At 49.0% G+C, this 25,330-nt stretch overlaps 1 protein-coding gene across 3 annotated transcripts in view; it reads left to right on the forward strand.

Moving 5' to 3' along the window:
• The window catches only part of KSR2 (kinase suppressor of ras 2), a 416,470-nt gene that overhangs the window by 369,365 nt on the left and 21,775 nt on the right, over positions 1-25,330 (forward strand). For all 3 annotated transcript variants that reach the window (XM_059140070.1, XM_059140071.1, XM_059140072.1), the window contains 4 exons: positions 13,179-13,275; positions 14,292-14,425; positions 19,771-19,902; positions 24,631-24,760. In XM_059140070.1, the coding sequence (XP_058996053.1) occupies positions 13,179-13,275; positions 14,292-14,425; positions 19,771-19,902; positions 24,631-24,760 (493 nt within the window). The remainder of the gene's footprint in view (positions 1-13,178; positions 13,276-14,291; positions 14,426-19,770; positions 19,903-24,630; positions 24,761-25,330) is intronic.

The raw sequence follows: 25,330 nt of genomic DNA on the forward strand, positions 1-25,330 counted from the left end.
GAATTCTCTTGGTGCCCCAGAGTTAAGAGCTTAAGGGGTGGGGGGAAGAACCCCAAATGAACTTGAGTGATGATTTTTGGGCGTCTCTGAGAAATTGGCACAAACTTACATTTTGTTCGTGCACCTTCTAAATTGGGTTTTGGGGGAATGACAGGACTTTGAATTGAAACAGATTATCAAGGTGAGGCTTGGTGACTAATGGAAATATTTGTAATAGGATTACATGGAGTTTTCATCTTTCCCATGAAGATGCAGCATTGTCACACGGCCACCTTTCAGGGCACGGAACCTCTGTTTTTAATCTCTCTGGACATTTATTTGCTGTTTTTAAATGATTGAGAGGTGAGGTCACATCCCTGGGGTGACTTGCTTTCTATCTGTGAGAAGCAGGAGAAAGCTATTAACAAAAACATGAAATTGAATCTCAGTGAGCACAGATTCCCATTCGCCTCTGCTTCTTTGAAACCAGTCGCCTTCCCAGTTACGTACAGATGGAGGCATCTGTGGGCATTTGGAAGAGAACCGTGTTCCTTCGGCACCAAGAAGAAGGCAGCTTCCAAAGCAGAGACCGGTTTTCCCCGGTGATGTTTACTGCGCAGGGGTGACCCTGGCCAGAGTCTCCTGTTTTTCATGTTGTCTCTTTCGTGCCCGTCTTAAGCCCTCACTCATGCTGTGTCTATGTGATTCAGTACTGTATGGGGTTGGTGGTGCCCATCTTGTGTCCTGGGAAACCCTGATTCACTTAATCCCTATACCTGTAAACCTCCACCTCCTGCCTATTACCTATGAACCGGGAGCTCTGGTCAGGAGAGGATAGACTTGTGCAACAGGGATGGTCAACCCTGACAACTTACTCAGAAAGTTCACCTCTCAGTCACGTAGGGTGTGCTCTAGTTTGGGCAGTGCTGCTGGAGGGCTCCCTTCCACACAGTCCCTCAGCGGTCCAGGATATTGCAGACAGTGGCACTATCCTATCATCTAAAGAGAGATAATAGATGGGCTTCTCTGCATCCCAACCAGAAAGTGACAGGTGTCACGTTTCACGGGCCCCAAGCAGTCAGCTGGTGATGCCTCACTGCAGAGAGAACGGGCAGTGTGGTCTCGCGTGGGGCTTGGAGGGAGCAACGTGGAACAGACTTCAGAGAACACATGACGTGTCTCTTCCCTGCACATTCTCTAATTTAATCCCCCCAGACCTGTGAGGCAGAGTCTGGCTTGTCTATCTGCATTTCTTTTAAGTGACGTGCCCCAAAGCTTAAGAGCACCCAGACCCGGGACACCTGGGTGGCCCCGTCGGTTGAGCATCTGACTCTTGGTTTCAGCTGAGGTCGTGATCTCAGGCTCATGAGATTGAGCCCTGCTTTGGGCTCTGTGCTCAGTGCAGAGTGTGGGATTCTTTTCTCCTCCTTCTCTCTCTCTCTCTCTCAAATAAATACATAAAATAATAATCTTTAAAAAGATAAGAGCACCCGGGCTGGAACTCCGTTCTGCCCACCTGCAAGTTCTGAGGTCCTAGCCACAAGATGCTCTTGCCTCTCTGATGCGTTCTCTGTCCCCTCCATTCTCTCTTGCTGTTGCCACCCACAAAAGGAACGCTCACACTCAGCACATTCCCCGGTCTCTAGATCCGTCTCCATCCCTCTTGGCGTCCTGAAACGGTAGCTCAAGTTCATTTCTGCCCGAGTCGTCGCTCCAGCAGTGCTGCCCGTCCAGCCTGTCTCCGATCCCCTCGGTGTTTGCCTTTATCTAAAAAGCTTCCAGTGCAAAGGGCACAGTGCTCTTCATTGTCAGGCTGGCAGAGGCGTGAGGTTGTAGAAGTTGGGGTTGGAGGGCTCCTTCCCTGATGGACAGCTCTGTGAAATCAGGGGGTTTTCCTCTTCCCCCAACCGGGGCTCCTTTACCCCTCGGCCAAAGCAGCAGCAAGAAATAAGGGGGGATTTTTTATAAACTTCTAATTTTCTTTCTTTTTGGAACAACTGTATTGATTGTATTTCCGTATCTCCTTAAATTTGCTCATTGACAGGATCCATACAGCTCAGTGGTTTTTAGTATATTTGTAAGTTGTGCAGCTATCCCCACGTCTAACTGTAGACGCTCTGCCCACAGTCGCTCCCTACCCCCACGCTCTTCAGTCGCCAGCCCCTCGCAACCAGAACTCCCGTCTTTCAGACCAAGAAGCCACGTTTTTACTGGAGCATTTCAAAGGCCAAGGGACATGCAGACACAGAGCGTCTTCTGAGCGGCGGGAGAGGCCGTGGCCAGTTCTGAGGTTGGCAGGGCCATCCCTGCAGGGCTCTCTCCGACACCGGCCTCAGAAACACACCCGGCGATAACACAGACATGCACATAAATGTCCAGGTGCCTGCACACACATACACGGATCACAGACCTAACTATGCATGCACGTGTGTCCTGCTCCACGCACCCACACGCACATGCACACACGCACACACACAGATTCACTCACATGTATACACACGTACTCATGAGGACCTCAGACTATGCACGTGGAGGGGGCACTGGCTCCCATAGAAATAAGACTATACATGCATATATGTGGGTACTCACGGACATATGTCATACCTGTGGCTCTTGATTCAGTGGCAATGACCCACTATGTGGTGGCAAGGGATCAGTGATTTCCTCCGTGGTCACCCTATGCAAACCGGTGATCTGTAAAGCAATTTGGGATTTGCTGCACTCAGAAGAACACTGGTCCGGCTCATCTAGCGCCCCGGGGTCCCCTGGGAAGGCTCTGGCGGGGAGCGGTCGGAGGATTCAGGAAGGGATTATGGAGAAGAAGCCACAGGAGACTCAAATATACATTCCAGGGCCCTGACTTGACATGTGCGTCCATGTTTGAGTCCCGGCACATCGGACCCGGGTGTGTCTTCCCCTGGAGCCTGTTGCCACTGCTGTGTCACACGGGCTGGCATGTACGTTCCTGGGCTGCGTGTGTGTTCTCCGGTTCTCCTTCCTTCTTCCTCATCAGCCCAACGGAAGCACAAGCAGAGCCCCATCCCCGCACCTGTGACACTCAGGGACATTCTTGTGTGGTGTCTGCCTTGCTGTCCAGACTCAGTAGCCCCACACCTAGTGTGGGAGCGTTGGCTCACACGCACGGACGGGTGAATGGTTGAACGAGTGGAAAATACGCTTGACCTTGACCGCACCGAGTTCCCAATGCAAAAGGAGAATGAGTCAGGTTTGTTCAACTCTGTCTAGTTCTAGTGGCCCCAATTCCTGTTGACCCATTCCAGTTTTTTAGAACAAGGGTGAACAAATCTTTTCTGTAAAGTGCCAGACAGTGAATCTAAAAATTTTTTTTTCTTTTAATGTTTATTATTTTCAGAAAGTAAATATTCTTAGTTTTGCCATACGGTCTCTGTGATGGGTACTCAGCTCTTCCATTTAAGCAGAAAAGCATCTATAGAACAGTGTGCAAACAAGGGTGTCCCTATGTTCCCACAAAGCAGCATTTACTGGGTATTTACTCTCCCAAGCCCGTGTGTCTATGGTCTGCCAAACTCTCTGTGAACCCCTGACCTAGAGCCCTGCCAACAATGAGCTCATTGGGTGTGTGCTGGGACATCTCATTCTCAAGAAAGGGAGAGGCGGTGGAAAGGGAGCTTCGGGCAGACGGTACCCAGATCCTGTGCCATGTCCTGGCCGTGAAGAATCCCGGGCAAGTCATTCATTCCCTTGAGGCTTTGGTTCCTCATCCAGAAAGTGGGAAGATGAACAGTTCTCCCACAGGGCTCTGGTGAGGCTTGTCTCAGGAGCTTGGGCAGTGTCGGTTCCCTCTTCCCTCAGTCCTGTTCTTTCTACTTCCCAAAGAGGCCATGCAGTTCAGTGGCTAAAAACAAGATGCTGGTGGCAGACAGATGGGGGGTAGCTAGTTCTGCTTTGCAAGGGTCCTCTGCACGAGCCTAGCAAGTGACTTGACTCGCTGAGTCTCAGTTTTCCCATCTGAAATAGGAGTGGCACTTCCCTAATAAGGTCGAGGTTGGGAGTGCATCTCTAGGTGACCCTTCGATGACATGGGTTTGAATCACACAAATTCACTTATATACAGACTTGTTTCTAGAAATAGAGTACAGCAAATGTATTTTCTTTGTGGGTCTCCCAATGCCTTTTCTCTAGCTTACCTTTAAAAAAAAAAAAAAAAGATTTATGTATTTGACAGAGAGAGCACAAACGGAAGGAGCAACAGGCAGAGGGAGAGGGAGAAGCAGGCTCCTCACTGAGCAGAGAGCCCGACACGGGGCTCCATCCCAGAACCCTGGGATCCTGACCTGAGCAGAACGCAGACACTTAACCGACTGAGCCACCCAGGTGCCCCTCTAGCTTACCTTATCATGAGAATATGTATATAATACATACAGCATACAAAATATGTGGTAATTGACTTTATGTGACCCATGAGCCTTCTGGTCAGTTAGGTTTTGGGGAGTCAAGAGTTACATGAGGATTTTCAACTGCATCAGGGGTCGATGTCCCTAACCCCTGTGTCATTAAAGAGTCAGTTGTAGTTAAGATCATTCCTGTCAAATGCTTAGCAGAGCGCTTTTGGGAAGGTTCTCAGCGAATGGTATTCTTGATTCTTAGGAAGCAGCTTGGCTCTGGGGCTACAAACACAGAATTTAGCCTCAGGCAGATCGGGGGGTTCAAGCCTGGCTGTGCCACTTGAAGTTCTCATCTTGGGAAATTCCATTTTCCTCTGTGTCCCCGTTTCTTCCATGAAGGAGGTGGACCAGTCATCTGTAATGCGAGTCTATAGCCTGAATTCTAGAACTTTCTATACATGTTCCCTTACATCATGGCCGCCCTGAGGTCTGTCTCCTGGGAAGATAGCATTCTCCCGTCCCCCTGCTGTTTCCTTTCCCAATCTTCCCATCTCCCTCCACCTGCTTGCGCCCCGGGGCCCCGTGGGCAGAAAGGACACAGCCATTCGTGGGGTGATGCATACCTCATGGTGTCTGCCCCTTCTCCTCTTACGGGACACACAGTTACTTTAAAAACTCAGATCGTTGGGGCACCTGGGTGGCTCAGTGGGTTAAGCCTCTGCCTTCGGCTTGGGTTGTGATCCCAGGGTCCTGGGATCGAGCCCCGAATCAGGCTCTCTGCTCAGCAGGGAGCCTGCTTCCTCCTCTCTCTCTCTGCCTGCCTCTCTGCCTACTTGTGATCACTCTCTCTCTGTCAAATAAATAAATAAAATATTAAAAAAAAAAAAAACCCTCAGATCGTTGACACTGCCTTCTTCCTTAGGGGTTGAGCTTTTCCAGGGAGAGAATACCACTGGGGCTTTCAGGTAAGAACCAGTCACAGGCTGTGTGCCCAGCAGGTGCGGACCCCTTTGCAGAGGACAAGGCTCAAAAAACCCTTCCTGCATTGAACGAATCGCAGCCCGACAGCCTTCTGAGCAGGGCCAAGGCTGAGCTGCTCGGGCCGTGGATGCGGTTCACACCATCCTCCTCATTCCAGTCCGTGGCCGGCTCAGTATTTTCCAAACTGTCTAGAGTGAACGTGCGGCTGGTTTCATGGCAGTCTGACTCAGAGGAGCCTTTTTTTTTTTTCCCTTTTCTCTCATTTAACAAAAGTACCATGTGTTTATTGGGAGAAAAATTAGAAAAGAGAGATAAGCTGCAAGGGGAAAAAAACCACAACCTTGTAAAGCTCTTAATCCCACTACCTAGATATAACCATGCTGACACCTTGGAATCTGTCCTCTTGGTTTTTTAATGCATATAAATTAGGTGGTATTCGTATACATTTTAAAAATGATAATTCAGTTTACCATTCAGCTTTAAAAAAAAAAAATGTGTTTCCGGTCAGGGAGCACAGGAACGGATATGTTTGGGTATCCAGCCCCAGAAGGCAGGGCCGGTGGTCAGTGTGGTCTTTTGGTACTTTGCACAGACAGGGAGAAGGCAGCTTTGTCGCTGACTGGCTCTGGCTTGGCTCATAGTCTGCTTCAGAAAGTTCTGCCCTGGTGCCCAAGACAGCTCTCCTCCAGCACCAGTGGGTGATGGGAAGAAGGAAGGGGGTCGGACCATGTGTTTATTCACTCATTCCCGGAGCATTTCTGGTGCTCCTCCCCTGGGCCTGGCCAGCTGTGTGCTGCAGGGGTGCACCCAAGAGCTCTGAAGACCCCTCTCAAACAGCCCAGCCCTCTTCAGCTGGCTTTCCACCTGGCAATACAGGAGGTCATGATAAAAGTTTTTTTTTTTAAATACACTTATTTTTTTTCAAGGCAGTGCCTCCAAAAGAAACTACTAGCAAGTGATAAGTAAAGGAAGGTGGTCGATCTGGCAAAGATCTTGAGGAGGTTCTGGAATGATTGCCGTGAGATGCACAGTCTGACCTTTAGGGGATGATAAAAAACTATGCTGCAGAGTTAGGAAGGATCACGTCCTGGGACGTCTTTGGACAAGGTCAAGAAGAACAGGTCTCGGATGGCAGCTGGACCACACAATGTGATTGGAGACAGAGGCCCAGCTGGGCTACCATTTCCTGGAAGTTCTGCCTGTAGTGAGCTGAAGGCTCATGTTTGCCCAGCAGGCTGCCTTTTCCCCTGGAGCACTCCTTCCCTTGTAGAGCCCAGACCACAGAGGGCAGAATGTCACCAGATGCCCAGAAGCATGAGGTCAGGGGCAGGGGCAGGAATTCTCACTAATTGGCACAGCCCTGTCTCTGTACTCTGAAGGGCCCAGACCAGGCAGCCTTTGGCCTCTGCACATAGCAGAACCACATCCAGTCCTGGAGAGAACAATCCAGTAAGAGAGGGTCCAAGCTTACCTTGTCCCTCCCCACTTCCCCAAGTTTGCAGCAGTATCAAAGGCTGGAAGGGTGTGCATTAGCAAAACGTAAGCCCTGCTTTCCTGAGCCGCTAGGCTCCTGCTTTGCCTCTTTCAATGTCTGGCCGGCCACCACCCTCTTTGTCTGGCTGGGACTTGAGCCTTCTGCCACCAACCTCTTACTAAATGGAACTCTGTAACTCTTCACTTCCCGGAAATGTTGTGTTAAGCCGGTGGCAAACAGCTAACACTTTTCACTCGCTTTCTGGCATTTTCCCCTTTTTCATAGGAAGTGAACCTGGCATTTTTTATTAGAAAGCCCCCGAGTCCCGAGGTTTAATATCTTCAGTGTTAGATTCATGAACAACTTGGAAGTTAAAAGCTTGCCTGTGGCTGGAATTCGACAGAGCACACAACTTGTCGCTTGAAGTGTGATTTATTTGCTCAAGGGAAAGGGGGGGGAGGGGAAGGGCAATTAAGTGGGTTTAGAGTTTTGAGAGGTGGGGAATGCTTAGAAGTGAGTGAACAACCAAAGGGTTGTAAATCCATTCTGACAGAATAGAGTGTTTTAAAAATAACAGCTGACTTTGAAACCAACTGCCTTGGGTCTCTCAGATCAGGCAGAGCTAAGGAATGTTTCCACCCAACTGTTTCTTCCATTTGGAAGATTGATACTTGAGGGGGACTCGCCCCGGAAGGTATTCTCTAGAGCCCCACTGTAGGGCCATTGCTGTATTACTCAAGTGTACCAGGCTTGGTTCTACCTCAGGGCCTTTGCACTGGCTGGTCCCTCAGCCTGGAACTCTTTTCCTCCAGATTTTCACATGGCTGCCTTCTTTCTTCATTTAGCTCTTGGCATGAAGGTCGTCTTTCCTGAGGCGCTTACCCTAACCATCCTAGCTAAAGAGGTCCCCAGCCCCAGCACTCGCTGTCCAATAAATCAATTTATTTTCCCCTTAGCACTTGGGCCTCTTTGAATATCTCTTCTATTTGCCTGTCTACTTATTTATTGCCTGATGTCTCCCCTGGCCAGTCAGTCCCATGAGATTAAGGACCATGCCTGTCTTGTGCACACCTAGAATAGTACCACCTACCCCTAAAATACTGCCATGCTCACAGTGCCACACTCACTAAATAGGTTGTGAACGTTACTCTCTCTGGGCTCTAGTCAAGTGAGATTGGATTTGAGTGGTGGTTCTCAAAGTGGGGTTCCTAGACCACCAGCATGAACATGACCTGGAAACTTGTTAGAAATGCCAGTTCTCTGGGTCTCAACCCAGACCCCCAGCCAGAGTCAGGATTTCTCAGAGTGGGACCAGTCATCTTTGTTTTAAGAAGCACCTTCCAGTTTGTGAACCAGTGGCCTCATACTTTAACACCTCTGAGGTTTCAGCAGGTGTAACTATAGGAGGGGAAGTGGGTATCCCAATCTAGAACAGTCTAGAACAGTCTAGAACATTCCAGTTTAAGACCAGGCATACCTGAAAGCCACACTCCCCTCCCTCCCACCCCTCTTTCATTCACACAGGCCTGGGTCCTGCTTGGTGCTGAGGGGTTGGGAGGAGGGAAGGGAATTGGCTGTCCCAAGGCATCTGGATTTCTCTCCCAGTCACTGTTTTGGCAGAAAGTAGCCGGTTTGGACAGAGGTCCTAGATAAGCCTTCTAGGTGGATTTATCTCATTGTTTCTGGTAATCCTCTTTTATGCTGGTTTACAGCAAAGCATCTTACACTTGGGGTGCCTTCCTGGCCAGAGGCCCACTGGGTCACTTGGGATAGGGGCCCAAGGTCAGAATTATATGAATGAGTATCATATGAATTGCCTGGGGTCAGGGCTAGAGAGACCTCTCTATCAGCCTGCAGATAAAGTGGGAAATTTTCTCTAAATTTCCACTATTTTCTTCTTGGAAAAATGTGGTCATTTTGCAGAGAGAGAGAGATTCCAGGGAGTGGTGTGTGTGTATGTATGTGTGTGTGTTCGCACACACGCGCGCACGCGTGTACTGCCCCAGAACCTTAAGGAGTACTAAACACATCTTTAAGCCACTAAAACACCTTCACCTAACCTCCAGCTGATTGCCACCAAGGCCAGCGGGTTCATTCATCCTCATTGTCATGGTAGTGACATTGTGACTACCATTTACTGAGGACGTGTGATGTGCTGGAGTCTCAGAGAAAGTTATGGAGCAAAAGATGGGGCTTGGGGGCACCTGGGTGGCTCAGTGGGTTAAAGCCTCTGCCTTTGACTCAGGTCATGATCTCAGGGTCCTGGGATCGAGCCCCATATTGGGCATTCTGCTCAGCAGGCAGCCTGCTTCCCCCTCTTTCTCTGCCTGCCTCTCTACCTACTTGTGATCTCTCTCTCTGTGTCAAATAAATAGATAGATACAATCTTAAAAAAAAAAAAAAGATGGGGGTTAAGAGCCTAAGCTCTAGAATCAGGCTGCCTGGGTTCAAATTCCAGCTCCGCTGAACCTCTCTGAGCCTCAGTTTCCTTATCTGTAAAACGTGGCTGATCCAAGACTTCAGTAAGTCCAAGATGCTGTCCATTACAATGTGCACCATGTGTTCATGGACTATAAAGAAAGAAGTAACAACTGTTACCTGTTCATGAATAAGACACATTCTGCTTCCTGAGATGTTAAATTTCAAGGAAATGCACGTGTTAGAATCCATGGACTACAGCAAAAATAACCATCCATGTGAGGCTTGCTGGTGGCTGGCACCTAGAAAGGGCTCATGCACGTTAGCTGGTGGTGTTCCAATACCCCCGTTTTACAGATGAGGAAACGGAGGTCAAAGTCACTTCCCAAGGTCACCCAGCAAGTAGTAAATGGGAGAGTCAGATTTGGATTCCCTTGCCTGTGTGTCTCTTAAGTGGCCCCAAAATCATGTCTGGTAACTAGGTACCCACACCACGGAGGAGATGAGAAAAACGTCAGGAACAGGCTGACACCAGGTCTGTCTGTATGTCTGTGTGTCTGTAAGCAGGTCCTCCGCCCCTCTGGGTCTCCATAGCCTCATCTGCAGGAATAGAGCAATCGTGTGGACCCTGCGGGGGTGCTCTGAGGATTCGTGAAGGTGACTCAGGTCCCACACATATGCTCAGTAAACCTTCATCCTCTCGTCTGTTCCCTTCTCCACCTCCCGCCCTGCAAGTGGCTTTTTGGGCACTGCTGTTAGCCACAGAAACCCCAAGGCCAGAGCAGTAGCCAAAGACTGACTTGGACTGACTTGCCTGGAGTATCTGAGCCTCAGCCACCCTGGACACTTGCCTGATGCCTGCTCATGCTCAGACCTCAACCTTCTCCCTGCACCTGCTCTCTGACTGGGCTCCCAATACACCTGGCAGGCACAGCCAGGCTGGGAGCCCCCAGTTCCTCTGCAGAGAATTCCTCTCGGAACTGTGTAACGAGCTTCAAAGTAGACACCTGGGGGGCTCAGTCTGTTAAGCATCTGCCTTCAGCTCAGGTCATGATCCCAGGGTCCTAGGATGGAGACCTACATCGACTCTCTGCTCAGTGGGGAACCTGCTTCTCCTTCTGCCTCTCTCTCATGAATGAAAAAGCAATATCTTAAAAAAAAAAAAAAAAAAAAAAAAAAAGTGGATGCTTGCAGTATCAGTGTTGGTTTAGATTTTCTTGTAAATTTCAACACCTGTGTATTGTGCAAACTTGCCGATTTGTTTAAAGCAAACTTTTTAAAAGTATACTATAAGGCAAAGTGTCAAGATCCTAAGAACACAACTTGATGAATTTCCACTATATTCACACTCCCCTATCAGCCCTCCAGTCAAACAGAACCGTACGTGCCCCCAAGGGTCACCACTACACTGACTTCTTGCACACAGGTCCATTTTGTCTGCTTTTGCACTTTCTACATACGGAATTATTCTGTGTGAGTCTTGCGTGTCTGGCTTCTTTTGTTCAACATGGTGTTTATGTTCTTTGCCATTAGCAGCAGCTTATTGTTACATAGTATAGTAGAGACCTATATTGTTATATTGTTACATGGCTTTATCACAGTCTATCCATCTTTCTGTTGAGGAACATTTGGATTAGCTCCAGAGTGGGGCTATTATGAATGGGTTGCTGTTCACACGGCAGTGCATTCTGGCAGATCCGTGGGTAAACACGAGTATACATGCCTGTTGCATACCTACTTAGAGGAGAGAATGCCGATTGGGGGTTATTTGTATATTTCACTTTGGTAGCCGTGCCAGGCTGTGATTGTACAAATTTACATCCCACCAGTGGCTGATGGTTTCTCCACCAGCCCCAGAAACCACAGGGTAGCGAGAAGCAGAGGTTTCAGCAGCTGCTCTTGGAGAGGAAGATGTGAGCAGAGCAAAAAGATGGGATGGATATTTGAAGCCTGTGACTTGTTGCGGCCACCCTAGGAAGGAGAGTCTGGAAGTCTGGGAGCCTGGTGCGGTGATCTGTTCTGCCATATGCGGTGGGGACGGTCTTTTCTGCGCTCTGTCCTATAATGAGTATAGGTGGCTATTCAAGAACTGAGTATCCAGGGGAGGAAATCCGCCCACGGTCTCCACCATCCCCAATATTTAAATGTCAGTATGGTTTAATTGGCTGCACAGCCCACTCCCTCCCCCTCTCCCGCAGCAGCCATAGCAAATGTTTCCCTAGGACAGCAACAGCAGGGGACAACCTTGAGTCACCATGGCTGCCTCCTGCCAGCTTCCTGGGCGACCTTGGACAGGTGAATCAGACTCCCTGGGAGTCCACTTCCCTGAGCATCTCACCTTAAGGAAGTGAAGAAATGAATCTTAGTCAAAGATCATGGGTAGCATTTTGGACGGATATATGGGTGGATGAGTGGATACATAGCTAGGTATATCGGCAGGAATATAATAGCTGGACAAACAGATGTGATATGTGTATTAATATATAATATATATTTGCTCAAGGGTGTGTGTGCCTTTGCCATTTTACTGATTATTTACTACTTCTCCTAACAGCCAGCCCTTAATATATGTCAGGCATGGAGAGATGCCCGTCCCTTTACATACCTGATTCCATGTGAGTCTCCTTAACAATCTTGTAAAGCAGGAACTATTGACCCCATTTTACAGATCATGAAAATGAGGCTCAGAGAGGTTAACTCACCTGCCTGGGGTCACACAGCCACTAACCGACAAGTCAGGATTCTAACCCACAGAATTTGACTAGGCCCCTGTTCCAACCGTTGTGCTACCCTTTCTACCAGGTGCCAGGCATTTCCCTGGTCTCTTCTCATTCAGTCCTCATAGTGACTCTACAAGGTAGGTGTTCTCTTTGATAGCTGTGGAAACCAAAGCCCAAAGGGTTTAAGTAACCCACCCAAAGGCACACAGTAAAGAGCACAGCTGGGATCCAAACTGAGGTCCCTCTGCCAACAGTTCTAGCTCCAAGCACACGATCTCAGTTAAGTCCAGCATGTAACAAGGGCTTGAAAAATACTAAAGGAAGGACTATGAGTCTTTTAGTGATGAAGACCTAGATTAAAAGAAAAATTCAAGCCATTATTTTGACACAAGATGGAACATGAACTTTCCTAATACCATGCCTTCCTCCTTCAGCCAACACCGATACCGTGAGCCAAAAGTGGTGCCAGGGGCTGGGAATGTGGTGAATCTCGAGATCATTCATCCCACCCGTTCTGTGACCATGTACTGAGGGCCGGCTGCGTGTGTGTGTGCCAGGAACTGAGCTCACTGCGGGAGAGATAGACGGAGGGGTATGCAGGCAACTAAACGGGGGAGGTGTCACCGTCACTGCATTAACGTCCTCTGTCATCTTGTCATTTATCTTACACCACTGGTCCTTGCAATGAACTCAGTGAGGCTGAAAAAGTGAAGCCCTCCATCTCAACAGGCATCTGGCGTGGGGGGAGGAGTACCGGTGTTGACACGCCGCCGTCTGAAGGCTTGAATGCATCGTTGGCCGATGGTACTTGGTGGACGTGAGCCACCACTTTGCTGGAGTTTTATCACTGTCCCTCAGCAGCTTCGGGCGAGCGGGAGCAGCTGCGACAAGTGGCTGGCAGAGTGCTGTCTGAGTGCTGTCTGAGGACCCCAGAAGTTGTTGGTTTATGCGTGGCTCTCCTTCTGTGCAAGTCTGGGACAGATGGAAAGTGGCAAGCCTGCCCTCTGGACTGGGTTAGCTTCTGCAGGCACCTCGGTGCCAGGGTGGGCGTGTCGTGACAGAACGTGCCCCCCGCCCCGATCTGCATCCTAGAGCCAGATCTGAGGTCCATTTACAGGCTCGGTATCCGATAGGCAAACTGGTGGCACCTGCCGTCGCACTTGTCCCGTCCAGCCACCATTGGGGGTCACTCGCCTTTGAACAACTGCTGATCGTTTCTTTTGTCCTTTTGCTTTCCAGCCTGTGTAAGGGACGGACGCTCTATTCTGTGGTGCGGGACGCCAAAATCGTCTTGGATGTCAACAAAACGAGGCAGATTGCCCAAGAAATTGTGAAGGTACCGTAGGGTCTGGGGCTCCCTCCTGAGATGCATGGTCTGGCTTCAGAGCAACAGTCTGGATTTAAAAAAAAAAAAAAAAAAATTTAGACTCGATCTGAAAAATACCAGACTGTAGGTGAGGAGGGGTTTTGCCCGGATACCACATTAGGGTTGGTCCCCCGATGTTTGGCTGCCATCTGTTGCCTCATCATCATGATAATTGGGCCCATCGTGGGGACCCGGGGAAGTTTGTCCGGCTAGAATCCCTTACCCTTCCGATGCTTGAATCCCCATGAGCACATGCCATCTCTCTCCACAGCTGCTGGGGAAACATCCAATTGTTGCAAGTTGTTTGGGATTAAAACAAACTGGAACATCCTGCGTTTTCTGGCAGGTGCCTCATTAGTCAGTTGACTGGGGCTTTGAGTTCCCATTGGAAGTGTCAGGACTAAGCTGTTAGAAGAGATAAAATGTGACTGCTCATAAAGGCGAAAAACCAAAAATCTAGAGACTCACCCTTGATCGAGACCTCCACGAGACTCTCCTCTCCGTGGTCTTGATCACTGGCTCGTGATCCATCCCTGGAGGAGGGCAGGGGTTTCTGCACTGATACAGGTTAAGAGGATATAAAACACATCTTCTGCAGAGAAGTTATGTTTCAAAAAGGAAGTGCAGGGAGGTGGTGAATGGACTTCCTTTCTCTGGGGACCTCTCAGTTTTTGTCTTCACTGCCCCCCGCCCCCACTAGGGCCATCTTTCTTTGTTTCTTCTTCAGGAGGTAGAAGAGCTAGGTGGGGACAGTTTGGCGGGGGTCTGAGGGTGGTGGCAGATGTGTGTCTTGGGGACCCTTCCTGTTCCCATTTGCCGTGACTTCTCTTACCCGGCCTCTGAGCCTCTGCGTTGGGGTCCCCGGAACTGCGGCTGTTTGGGGCGCTGTTGTAGGAAAGGCAAGGACAGTGAGCCCAAGCCAGAGTAGTAGCAGCAGCGACCGCGCAGGTGTTCCCTGAAAATTCCCATCTCCTTGCTCCCTGCAGGGCATGGGCTACCTCCACGCCAAGGGGATCCTTCACAAGGACCTCAAGTCAAAGAATGTCTTCTATGACAACGGCAAAGTGGTGATCACAGACTTCGGGCTCTTCAGCATTTCCGGGGTCCTGCAGGCTGGCAGGTGAGCGGCGGGGCAAGGGCCCAGCAGAGTTCTTGGCCGATGACTGTTGGGAGACGGGAAGTCAGCCACCCAAATGGCATCAGTGACCAAGACTGGGTGTAGGGCCTGAGGTCACTGAATTGGGTAGCTAGGCTCTTGCCGATGCTAGAGCAAGCTGTGATTCCCTGGGGGAGGCTCTCTCTCAAGTGGTGCTCTTCCCACGCATGGGCATTATTGGGCACAGAGCATCCCTGAATGCTTGAAAGCCTTTGCCCTTGTATTTAACTGGAAGATCCCCCTTTGCCCCGAGGACACACCTGGAAGTTGGAATCCCTCAACAGTCCTTGCTCGAAGTTTTCTTATGAATTGATCCATTTTATGCAGCAAGAGTACTGAGGGATTTAAAGTCAGACCCACCTGTGGCCCCCACCCTGGACTCTGCCCGTTAATCACTAAGACTTAGTTATACTCCCGAAACCTCCCCAAACATTGGTTTCCATGCCTGCAAGAAAAAATGACGATGTCATCACGCCTACGTCCATGGGATCCTCGTGGGGCCGAAAGAACACAATCAAGGATCCAACAGCAGTGCCCAGAGCACGGGGCACACAGCACAGAGTAGCTGCTGCTGAGCTGCTGTAATTACTATAGATTTGCATATACCTCCCCCGGTGTCACCCAGGAGAATCATTAACCGTCTTTAAGTAATTAACTCTCAGGAGCCACTCACCCGAGGGCAAGCTGCCTTGAGTAGACCAGGAGAAACAGCTTATTCCAAATAAACATCCCATGATTCAGGAGGTCGGCTCTCCCTGACTTTTAATTTGGAGTGTGGACACGAGCCATGTGCTGGCACGGCACACACACACACACACACACACACACACACACACTTTGAAATCCTGCAGGTTTTCTCTAATCACGCCTTTTATAACTTGCCCGAACCTCTTCCGGATGGCAGCCCCACGCACTCCTTTTACTTCAGTTTCAGCTGCTGTGCGGTACTGATCTCTTTGAGGTCCACCCCAGGGCCCCCCAAGGTGAATTTTGTTCATGCTGCATCATACGTTGGATCTAAGAGCATCCCCAAACCAGCAACACTTGATCTGGCTGCTTTCTGATCTAGATACAGAAAGCGCAACAGAAGATTAAGTTTCCTGACTCCGCCCCAAAAGATTTCACTGCGTCTCCAAAACTATCAATAAGGCTCTAAGATGAGAAAGCCAGGAGGGCTGAACCGTGTTCCTTCTTCCGTCCGTCTTCCCAGCAGCACTTAGAAGCGGGTTTGCGGGCACAGGAGTTGCAAGGCGCGCATGCGCTCACACGTCCACACGTCCATTCATCCATCACACGGGCCAAGGGGCAGAGGAAGCAGTTGGTAACATCACTACGAACTCGCATATCTGTGTCCAGACAAAAAGAGGCCCAGCAGATGCTTTCGTGGAACCTGCTTCAAGGCTCTTAAAAAAAAAAACAAACCAAAAATCCGATTCCTCCAACCCAGAGGCATGTCCACATACCCTCCCCCTCCCCCTTTCGTCCTTGGCAGAGAATTCTGCTGGTGGAGAAAAGGAGGGCAAGACCTCTGATTTTCTCCCTTCTGGTTCTCGCTTTTCTAAAGCCCCAGGGTAAGGAGGAAGAAAGGAAGTGGAATGACGTGAGCCTCCTTTCCTTTACCTCATTCACAGAGACCCAGTGTCAACCGGGGAAGAAAGTTCAAGTCAAGGGCAAGGTGGCTGCTGGCCTCATTGTCCCACCGGTACTCCCCCACTCCTGCCCCTGCCCAGCCTCGTCCTCAACACAAACGCGGGCAATGTTGGGAGAGGCCAAGGAGCTCTCAGCGACCTCTCCTAGAAGGAATCCACATTTCTTGGTTTCCCATGAGTCCCCATCGGGGATCTCCTCTGGTGGTTCAGTGTTTCCTGCTGTAGTTATATGTAGAGCTTAGTTTTCATGTAGGATTTCACTTTGCTCCCTAAGGGTGCTGTTTCCCCAGGAACTGCTGGAAAATTGTGGTTGGGAGTTTTTGGGATCACTTGTTACTTCTGCAGCTTTGGGCAGATCGCTTAAGTGTTTTGAAGCTATGTGTCCTTATCCACAGAACAGGATCTTGTCCATCCCATAGTGGGCTTGTTGAGATGCAGTGTGTTGGATAAGCTGGTGCACAGGAGGCACTCAGCAGGGGCTACTGGCTGTCCTACCTCTCCCCTCCTTCCCGAGTTAGAGCCTGGGGCATTCACAGGGCTGGGTTCCCAGCAGTGGAAGGTCGGCTGGGCCTGGGCAGGGGTAGGGGTTACCCGGTGAAGTGAGCATGTCCTGGACATCCAGACCCACCCCGGGGCTTCCCCACGAGCTGGTCCCCAGCATTGCAAGCACACAGCTGTGCTGCCATTGTCATCGAGAGAAGGTATCATTTTCCACGCCAGCACTATCATGCCAGCGCCCTGCAGGCTGTTATTAATCATAATAATAACCGTAATGACGATGATTTGAGTTTTCACCGGTGGGCCCATCGCCAAGGGAATAGGACATCCCGGAGTGTCTGGGCCAGGCCTGGCATCCGGCCCCCTCCGGGGTGTGTGCCCCCTCTCACCCTGGGCTGATAGCTGGGGAGTGGCCAGCATCCCTCCTCCTGGCCCAGCCAGCAATTGCAAACCACTGACATTTAGCCATCGAGTCCAGAATAGGCAGCAGGGGCGGTCAGAATGCCATCAGAACTGGGGTGCTCTCTCTTTTGGCAGCGGCACCCCATCTCACCGCAGCCCCCCACCATGACCTGGCTGTACCTGGAGAGTGTCCTCTGGCTCAGGCCATGGCCCTACCTTCTTACATGATGTTCTTACCTTGGGCTATAGTCTCAACTCCATCTCTGAATCCTCAAGATGTAAACATATCCATAGGTAATAATTCTGTCTAGTAATCCTGAGACCCTGGCAGCTGACACAGCCTTGCGTCAGCCTCGTGTGAGATTAATGTGCCCATTGTGCAGGTGGGAAAGTGGAGACTCGGGCATGCTCAGGGTCACATGGCTAGTAAGCAGCAGATAGATCCTTAAGTTCCTGAAGGCATCCCCAGTTCTAGAAGCAAGAATTCACACGGCCCTGCCAACTCAGGGCTTTCCAGTGGATTTGGGTCTGCTGTGTAACAAGTCCTATGTTACTGATGCTAAAAGACTGACATTTGGACCATTTCCTTATTTTCTATATAAATGAGAACAGTGATTCTCAGCTGGGGCTCTTCTGTCCCCATCCCCCGCCAGGATATTTGTAATGTCTGGAGACCTCTTTAGTTGTCACAACAGGGGTGGAGGGAAGACTGGTATCCAGTGGGGAGAGGTCAGGGATGCTGGTCAGAACAGGCCCCCACCACAAAGAATGATCTAACCCCCAAACTCCTGAGACCTCTCTTTTCTGGGTTCTCTCTTTCCCCGTGTGGTCCACAAGATAACTTTAGGGATGATGTTAATAAGCATCATCTATTCTAGTTCCTATGTATGGTCATGGTAAGAAGTAAATGAAAAAACCCCATTTGTAGTAAATAATATTTGAGAGTTGTGCTGTCCAATAACCCCCAGCCACATAAGACTATGTAATTTTAACTTTTTTTTTAAAAGATTTTATTTATTTATTTGTCAAAGAGAGAGAGAGGACAAGCAGGGGAGCAGCAGGCAGAGCAGGCAGAGGGAGAAGCATGCTCTCTGCTGGGCAAGGAGCCCAATGTGGGACTTGATCCCAGGACCCTGAGATCACGACCCTAGCTGAAGGCAGATGCTTAACCAACTGAGCCACCCAGGCATTCCGAATATTAACTCTGATTAAAATTAAATTAAAACTTTAATTCTTCAGTTACACTAGCTGGATTTCAAGTGCCCAATGGCCATGATGGCTCATGGCTGCCATATTGGATAGCACAGGCAGAAAACATTTCCATCATCCTGGAAAGTTCTATGAAATAGTGCTGCTCTAGAAGATGTTCAGATAGGGCAGGAGTCATGGTCACAGGATATGAATGGGTGCAGTTCAGGGAGCAGTGCATCGCACCTGACATGACTCAGAAGCCACCCTAGGGGAACCGGAGAATCCAGCCAGCCCCAGCTCTCCACATTCTGGAGGCTCTGGGCCATCATGATCTCACTCCCTATGGTTGGAGATATCCATCCCCATCCCCCATCACTGCCCCCTCTCCCTGTGGTAACTAACTGGCCCTTTCCTGGGAGTCTTGAGTCAGTGGAAGCCTTGTAGGAGATCTGCTCAGATTTCAGTCTCAAATGGAAAACTCTGTACTTAACTGAAGTCTTACCACGTGAAGATAAATACAGATAAAATTTTTTTTCCAGATACAATTTTATCTAAAGTGAGATCCCTCTTATCTTTGACACATTCCGCTGTTAAATTTTTTCATATAATGCTTATCATTGTCTGTATTTTTCCTATTTATTGAATTCATTTGTCACCCCCTTCTCCTACCAAAGCACAGGCTCCAGGAGGGCACAGACCCTGCACATTTCCATCACTTCTGTGTTCCCGGTGCCAAAACCAGAGAGCTTAGGCATAGCAGTTCTCCAGAAATCCAGTGAATCCTCATTATTCGTGGATTCCACATTTGTGAATTTGCCTACTCACTTCAACCTCTTTGCACCCCCAAATCAATATGGCAACCTCGCAGTCATTCCCAGCCATGCAGAGTGGTGAAAGTTTGCATCACCTGGTGTATGTGTTCCCAGCTGAGGTCAGACAAGGGGTTGCCCTTCGTTCTTGCTTGAACTCTCGTACAGAGAGGACCAGCAGGCAGAGAAGACCAGGGAACAGAGACAGGAGGGGACCGTGTGGTGCAGGAAGCCCTGGGCCTCGGGGCCAGTGGGACAGAGATTTGCAATTCTGGCACGTGATTGTGGGGCCGCCCCAGATACATCACTCAATGCTTCTGAGCCTTGTTTTCTCTTCCTTAAAATAATGAAAATAGAATGTACTAGAATGAGCTGTTTTTAGGATTTAAGATATACCCGATGTGAGGTGTGTGCGTGAATACATATTTCCTCTCGGAGCCAGGATTCTGTATTTGCTAATTCTCTCTTTGCAGAGACTTTATACAACATAACTGCCACGAGTAACAAGACTCAGCTGTATGGGCGGAATGAATATGCAGGAGGGGATGCCTCAGAGGGAGAGGGACCCGAGGATGGTTTGGGTGTCGAGTGTTTCCCTCCAGACCAGATTTCCTTGCCCCTTTTTTGCTGGGCAGGCAGTGCCCAGTTGCAGGAGATGTGAGAAAGCCAGTGGAAGTGGTCCAGAGGCTTGGGGTCGGTGCTGGGGGACTCGTCCTCCCTGGGCTGGGAAGCGGGCTCACTCTGTGTTTTGCATCTCCAGGCGGGAGGACAAGCTACGCATCCAGAACGGCTGGCTCTGCCACCTGGCACCAGAGATCATCCGCCAGCTGTCTCCCGACACAGAAGAGGACAAGCTCCCTTTCTCCAAGCACTCAGATGTCTTTGCACTAGGGTAGGTGGCCCATGCTGGCCGTGGGGAGCCCCAGCCCAGGCAGAGGGACAATTTCCAACCCTTCCTTCTCTTCTTTTGGAAGAGACGGGGCACCTACCTGCTGGGGCCTAGGTGGTCAGTTTTCTGGGTGAGATGGGGGTATCCAAGTGGGGTGTAGTAGAAACAGTGACTCTAGCAAACCGTAATATGACGGGTTTCTAATTGGTTACATGACAGTGGCAAGTCACTGACCCATTCATTTATTTGCTGAAGCAATATGTATGGAACACATAGCATTAACAAGTTACCCAAAACTTGAGGGCTTAAAGCAACATCTGTGATCTCAAGTTTCTGTAGTCAGGAACTTGGGGGTGGGGGTGGTGCTTAGCCGAATGGTTCTGAGCTGGTTCGGGATCTTTCGTGAGGTTATGGTCAAGATGTTGGCTGGGGCTGCAGTCTCATCTGAAGGCTAGATGGGTTGAGGATCCACTTCCAAGGGGGCCCCCTCACATGGCTGTTGACACAAGGCCTCAGCAGGACTGGGGGAGTAAAGGAGGAGCTAATCCCAGCCTGGGAGATCAGAGAGGGCTTCCCAGAGGAGGTGACTCCTGCGCCTAAATTAGTGGTTGAATATAAGTGGGCCTGATGAGGGTAGGGTGAGTTGTCTACACAGAAGGAACATGTGAAGAGGCCTAGCGTAGAATACAAATTTCCTACAATGAAGGAACATATGGGGTGTGGAGAGGGGAGGGAGCTGAGAGATGGGGAAGCAGGAAAATATGAGCTGGGGGTGGTAACAGGAGAGACTAGGATGGGAAATCGAGTCAATCCTACAGGGACTAAGAGGCTGAGTTAAGGAGTTTTCACTTCATCTTCACAGCACTGGGGAGCCATTGATGGTTACTAAGCCGGGGGATGTAATAATATTTTGAGTTTCAGAATAATCCTTCTTCTGTGCAGAAAATGGGAGGAAGGATGAGATTAGGAGGCTGGGCGACCAATCCAGGCGGAGAGGCTGACCTTCTCTACCAAATCCCTGCCAGTGGGTTTGGACCCTGGAAATGGATGGAGAAGTGTGGGGGGAGGATGGGGTCTGATGTTGAGTTGAATGTGGTTGGTGCCCAGATACCTACCTTAGGCAACTGGGAGAGATTAGTGTCGTTCACCAAGGTAGAGACCCTGGAGGGGACATGTAGGCTATGCTAAGAGGGCAAAGAAAGCAGTCTTGGACACAGTGAGTCTGGGTTTCCTTGGAGATGGCCAATGGAACCAACCAGAAGGCAGCTGTATCTATACAACTGGAGTTGTGGCTTTTCAGCTGTTTAAGGGCTTCTCAGAGTTTAGGGCTACTCCGCAGAGAGAGAAACTGCACTCATGAGAGAGAACGGGATGTCTTTGCAAGTGTAGAGACAGATAGAAGGTGCAGGACTCAGCCCGGACGTACAGGACGAGGGCTCCAAGAGGGTGCATCTAGGAAGGCTCCTAGGCTCCCATCCCTCAAATAGCCATGCTGATCTTTGCCTTACCCTGTCCACTGGAGCAGTTGCGAAGATGGCTGGTTACAAACAGACACAAGGTTGGGCAAGCTGTTTGGCAAAGTGCAGCCCTGCAGGTGTGTCCAATTAGACTTAGCACCACCAAGAGACGTTAGAGAGACCGTCGTCCATGGAAAAGTACCCCCACTATGTCTTCTCTGTAAAGCCCGGGGAGGAGGGGTGGGGGGGGTGTTTGCGGGCACATCAGGATTCTAGACGTTCATCCCTCGGACCCCTTTAGATGTCGTTTGCCTTGATTAGTGTACGCCCAAAACTTTATCTAGTTAAATACTGTTATCTGAAACCAAGCTGCAGTAATTAAGTTGGTATATATTGTAGTATAAATTTAGCAAAAGAAACAAGAATGTAATTAACAAATGCACCAAAATAAGTAATTGGTTTTCCACTGGAGTTTTGATCTTTAGCAATTTATTTTTCTCTTAGTGTGAGTTTCTCTTGGAAGTTGGGTTTGAAAGGAAGTTTTAATGAGGCTTTTATTCCTGACACTGCTGAATTCTGGGGGACCTGGTGCTCTTGGTTTCCTGTCAATTAGGTGCCTCTCGTTGCTTGGGAACATCATGCTTAGGCATGACTTAGAACAAAACTGGACTTTTAAAAGCCTGTGGAGCACCGTGTTTAGGTTTTTGTGGGTGCTGTCTCCTGAAATCTTGACAGGCATCCGAATGACAGAGGAGGGAACAGGCCCCAGGCGGCTCAGTGACTGACTTGTCTTATGGTAATCCGGGGTGGATCTGGGAGCCACCCTGGGACATCCTAACCCCGGAGTTGGAGGGTTTAGGACCTCAGAGTCATTTCACCACAAAAAACCCTATTTCCCTCAACCATAAATAAAAGATAATAAACCCGGCATGACAGACACTGAGGACCCAGCAAGAAAAGGCCTGTAAGGCACCTGCACCCAGGCTCCTGCTAGGCTCCCTTCCCCCTCTGCATGAGCCCTTGCCTGCAGTCTGTTTTGTGCCTCCTTCCCAAGGCCCTAACAGTCAGCTGCAGTGTTGCCCCCCTGCCCCGAATCCTACACTTACACTCACAGAGGACTCTGAAATAGGATCAATTATAGTTTCCTCGTAGCGTAATGGCCAGGGTTGCAATTCTGTCGTCAGATCAAATGGATTCAGCTTCGCCTGCACCTCTTATCAGCGGTGTGGCCCTGGGTTAGATACAGAAGCTTCCAGAGCCTCAGTTTTCCTCTTCTGAAAAATGGGGATGATGATCGTGCCTCCTGTTTGAAAATGTAGGTCTTACTTTGATTCGGGTCTGATGAGGGCAATCAAGTAGGAAGCAAGGATCATTAGAAAGATGGTTTGTTGTTCATGATTTCCAAAAGCGGGGGGGCGGGGGGGGTAGCACATTATACCACACAGGGAAAGCACCAGGGTCAGAAGGCAGAGGGAGCAAGAGGAAAATGCGAGCAGGAGATTTCAGTGTGGTTTCCTCAGGGAGGAACCGGTGAGACAGGGTAAGCAGGCTAAGATGGGCCGGTTTGCCTAATGCAGTGGACTCCAGGGTGTGGGGTATCCAGGGTAGAGAATTTGGGCCCCAGTGAAAGCCTGATGGAGGTGGGGGTGGGGCTTTGGATTGGTTAGTTTGCATATGAAAGATGCACTCGCAAGAGAGTTATTTACCATCTCGAGGAATGAGCTGGTCCCTGGGGAGAAGGGCAGTTCCTCCAGGGGTCAGGGAGACCCCCAGATGTCAAATCACTAAAATACGAAAGCATGCTTCTCACACCTCCCCTGTAATCATAATAAATGCAAAGGGCTTAGAATAGGGTCTAGCGGGAGTCAAAACTCAGTGTTACTGGGGCGCCTGGGTGGCTCAGTGGGTTAAGCCGCTGCCTTCGGCTCAGGTCATGATCTCAGGGTCCTGGGATCGAGTCCCGCATCGGCAGGGAGCCTGCTTCCTCCTCTCTCTCTCTGCCTGCCTCTCTGCCTACTTGTAATCTCTCTCTGTCAAATAAATAAATAAAACCTTAAAAAAAAAAAAAAACAACTCAGTGTTACTGATTATTACGATGACAACAGTCCTCATCTAAAGCAAATTTGCATAAATTATTTTAGATTAGAGGAAAGATCATTCCCTAAGGCTCGTTTCAGATATTTCCTGAGTTGGGGAATTTTGTTCCCGGTGAGCGGAGACCTAGTCCCTTCGTACAGCTCAGCAATTCGCAGCATCCTGTGAGCACCCCATGGCACCCCGCCAAGGCCATCACTGCCACCCTTATCCCCCAGCATTTTCCCCCACTATTCCACGGGATGCCATATATTTAGAAAACAAAATTATTTTTTAAAAAAATCATATGCTATGACCCAGAATTAGCCATTATTAATTAACATTTTGCAATTTCTCTTTATTCTTCTGCTGATACATATATAATTTTTTAAGAGTAGGTATTACTGGGGCACCTGGGTGGCTCAGTAGATTAAGCCTCTGCCTTCAGCCCAGGTCATGATTTCAGGGTCCTGGGATCGAGCCCTGTATTGGGTTTTCTACTTGGCAGGGAGCCTGCTTCCCCCTCTCTCTCTGCCTACTTATGATCTCTCTGTCTCTCTCACTGTCAAATAAATAAATAAAATCTTAAAAAAAAAAAAAAAAGAATAGGTACTACCTTATATACAGTCTCCTATCCTGCTTTATTCATTTAAAATTAGATAGTAAACATTTTTTCATGTCGGCAAAATTTCATTGAAGTGTTTTAATAATAATATCATATTCCATTTTTTCTGGATTTGCCATAATACATGCAACCTATTCTTTTCAATGAACAGTTGTGTCATTTCTCCTTGTTTTTATATTATATATAATGCTGTACAGAATATCCTTGGAAGTGATTTTTTTGTATCTCTGAAGTATTTCCTTACAGTGGTTTCCTAGAATTACAAGTGTGGGGGTCAGAAATCCTAACCACATTCTGTTACACTTTTGGGTTCTAGGTTTTGACTCATTTTAATTTAGGGGTAGGTTCAAGGTGTTCAAGGATACCAGCGAAGGTATCCTTGGACAAGCATGACTTCAAAGACATCAAGAAAGCTTTAGGTGTGTCCTGGCTAGCAAAACAACAGTCCCGTGAGGAAGAGACTAGAAAGTGGAGGGGTTGAGCCAGCAGGAGGGCTGGGTAGATGTGTGTTGGTGAAGGGACATAGGGTCGTGAGTGACATACCACATCAACGACCTCTTTTATATCTGTCAACAGCACAATATGGTATGAACTCCACGCCAGGGAGTGGCCTTTCAAGACTCAACCAGCAGAGGCAATAATCTGGCAAATGGGCACAGGCATGAAACCCAACCTCAGCCAGATTGGCATGGGAAAAGAAATCTCGGTAAGTCCCGGGACAGTGCTCTAGGGGTCAAGGAGAGAGGTAGACACAGTTCAGAGCAACTTTTTTCCCATGTGTTAAGGTAACGAATGCTTCCCCAAAGGGTGGCACAAAAGCCAGTCCACAGCCTTTTCAGATCACGTGATTTGGAGCTTAGGAAGGGAGGTTTCTGAACTATGCCTGCAATTCAGGCTCCCGCCTCAAGGGTGCGGTAGCACTTGTCCAGACTATTTCTAGCAATGAATTGCTACATCAAGTAGAAAAAGTGAATTCCTCCTTTTCTGTTACTTTTAAAAGATATTCATTAAAATATTACCCATGCTATGATTTTAATTTATTTGCTTCTACATAAAAATTTTTAAGTCATGATCCATCTCAGAATAAGATACACACAAACAGAGAAGCCTGAGTATAAATTAATAATCACCCTCTAAAACACAGCAGGAAGAGTGCTGTCTTTTGATCAGAAGACACATAAATCAGGGAAGGAGTAATTACCTGGTATGTTTTTAAGGATTACCTATATATAGGCTTTCCTATCTCGGATGAGGTGATTATTAAAAGTAACCTCCA

The sequence above is a fragment of the Mustela lutreola genome, chromosome 11 (assembly GCF_030435805.1).
Source record: "Mustela lutreola isolate mMusLut2 chromosome 11, mMusLut2.pri, whole genome shotgun sequence".
NCBI lineage: Eukaryota > Metazoa > Chordata > Mammalia > Carnivora > Mustelidae > Mustela > Mustela lutreola.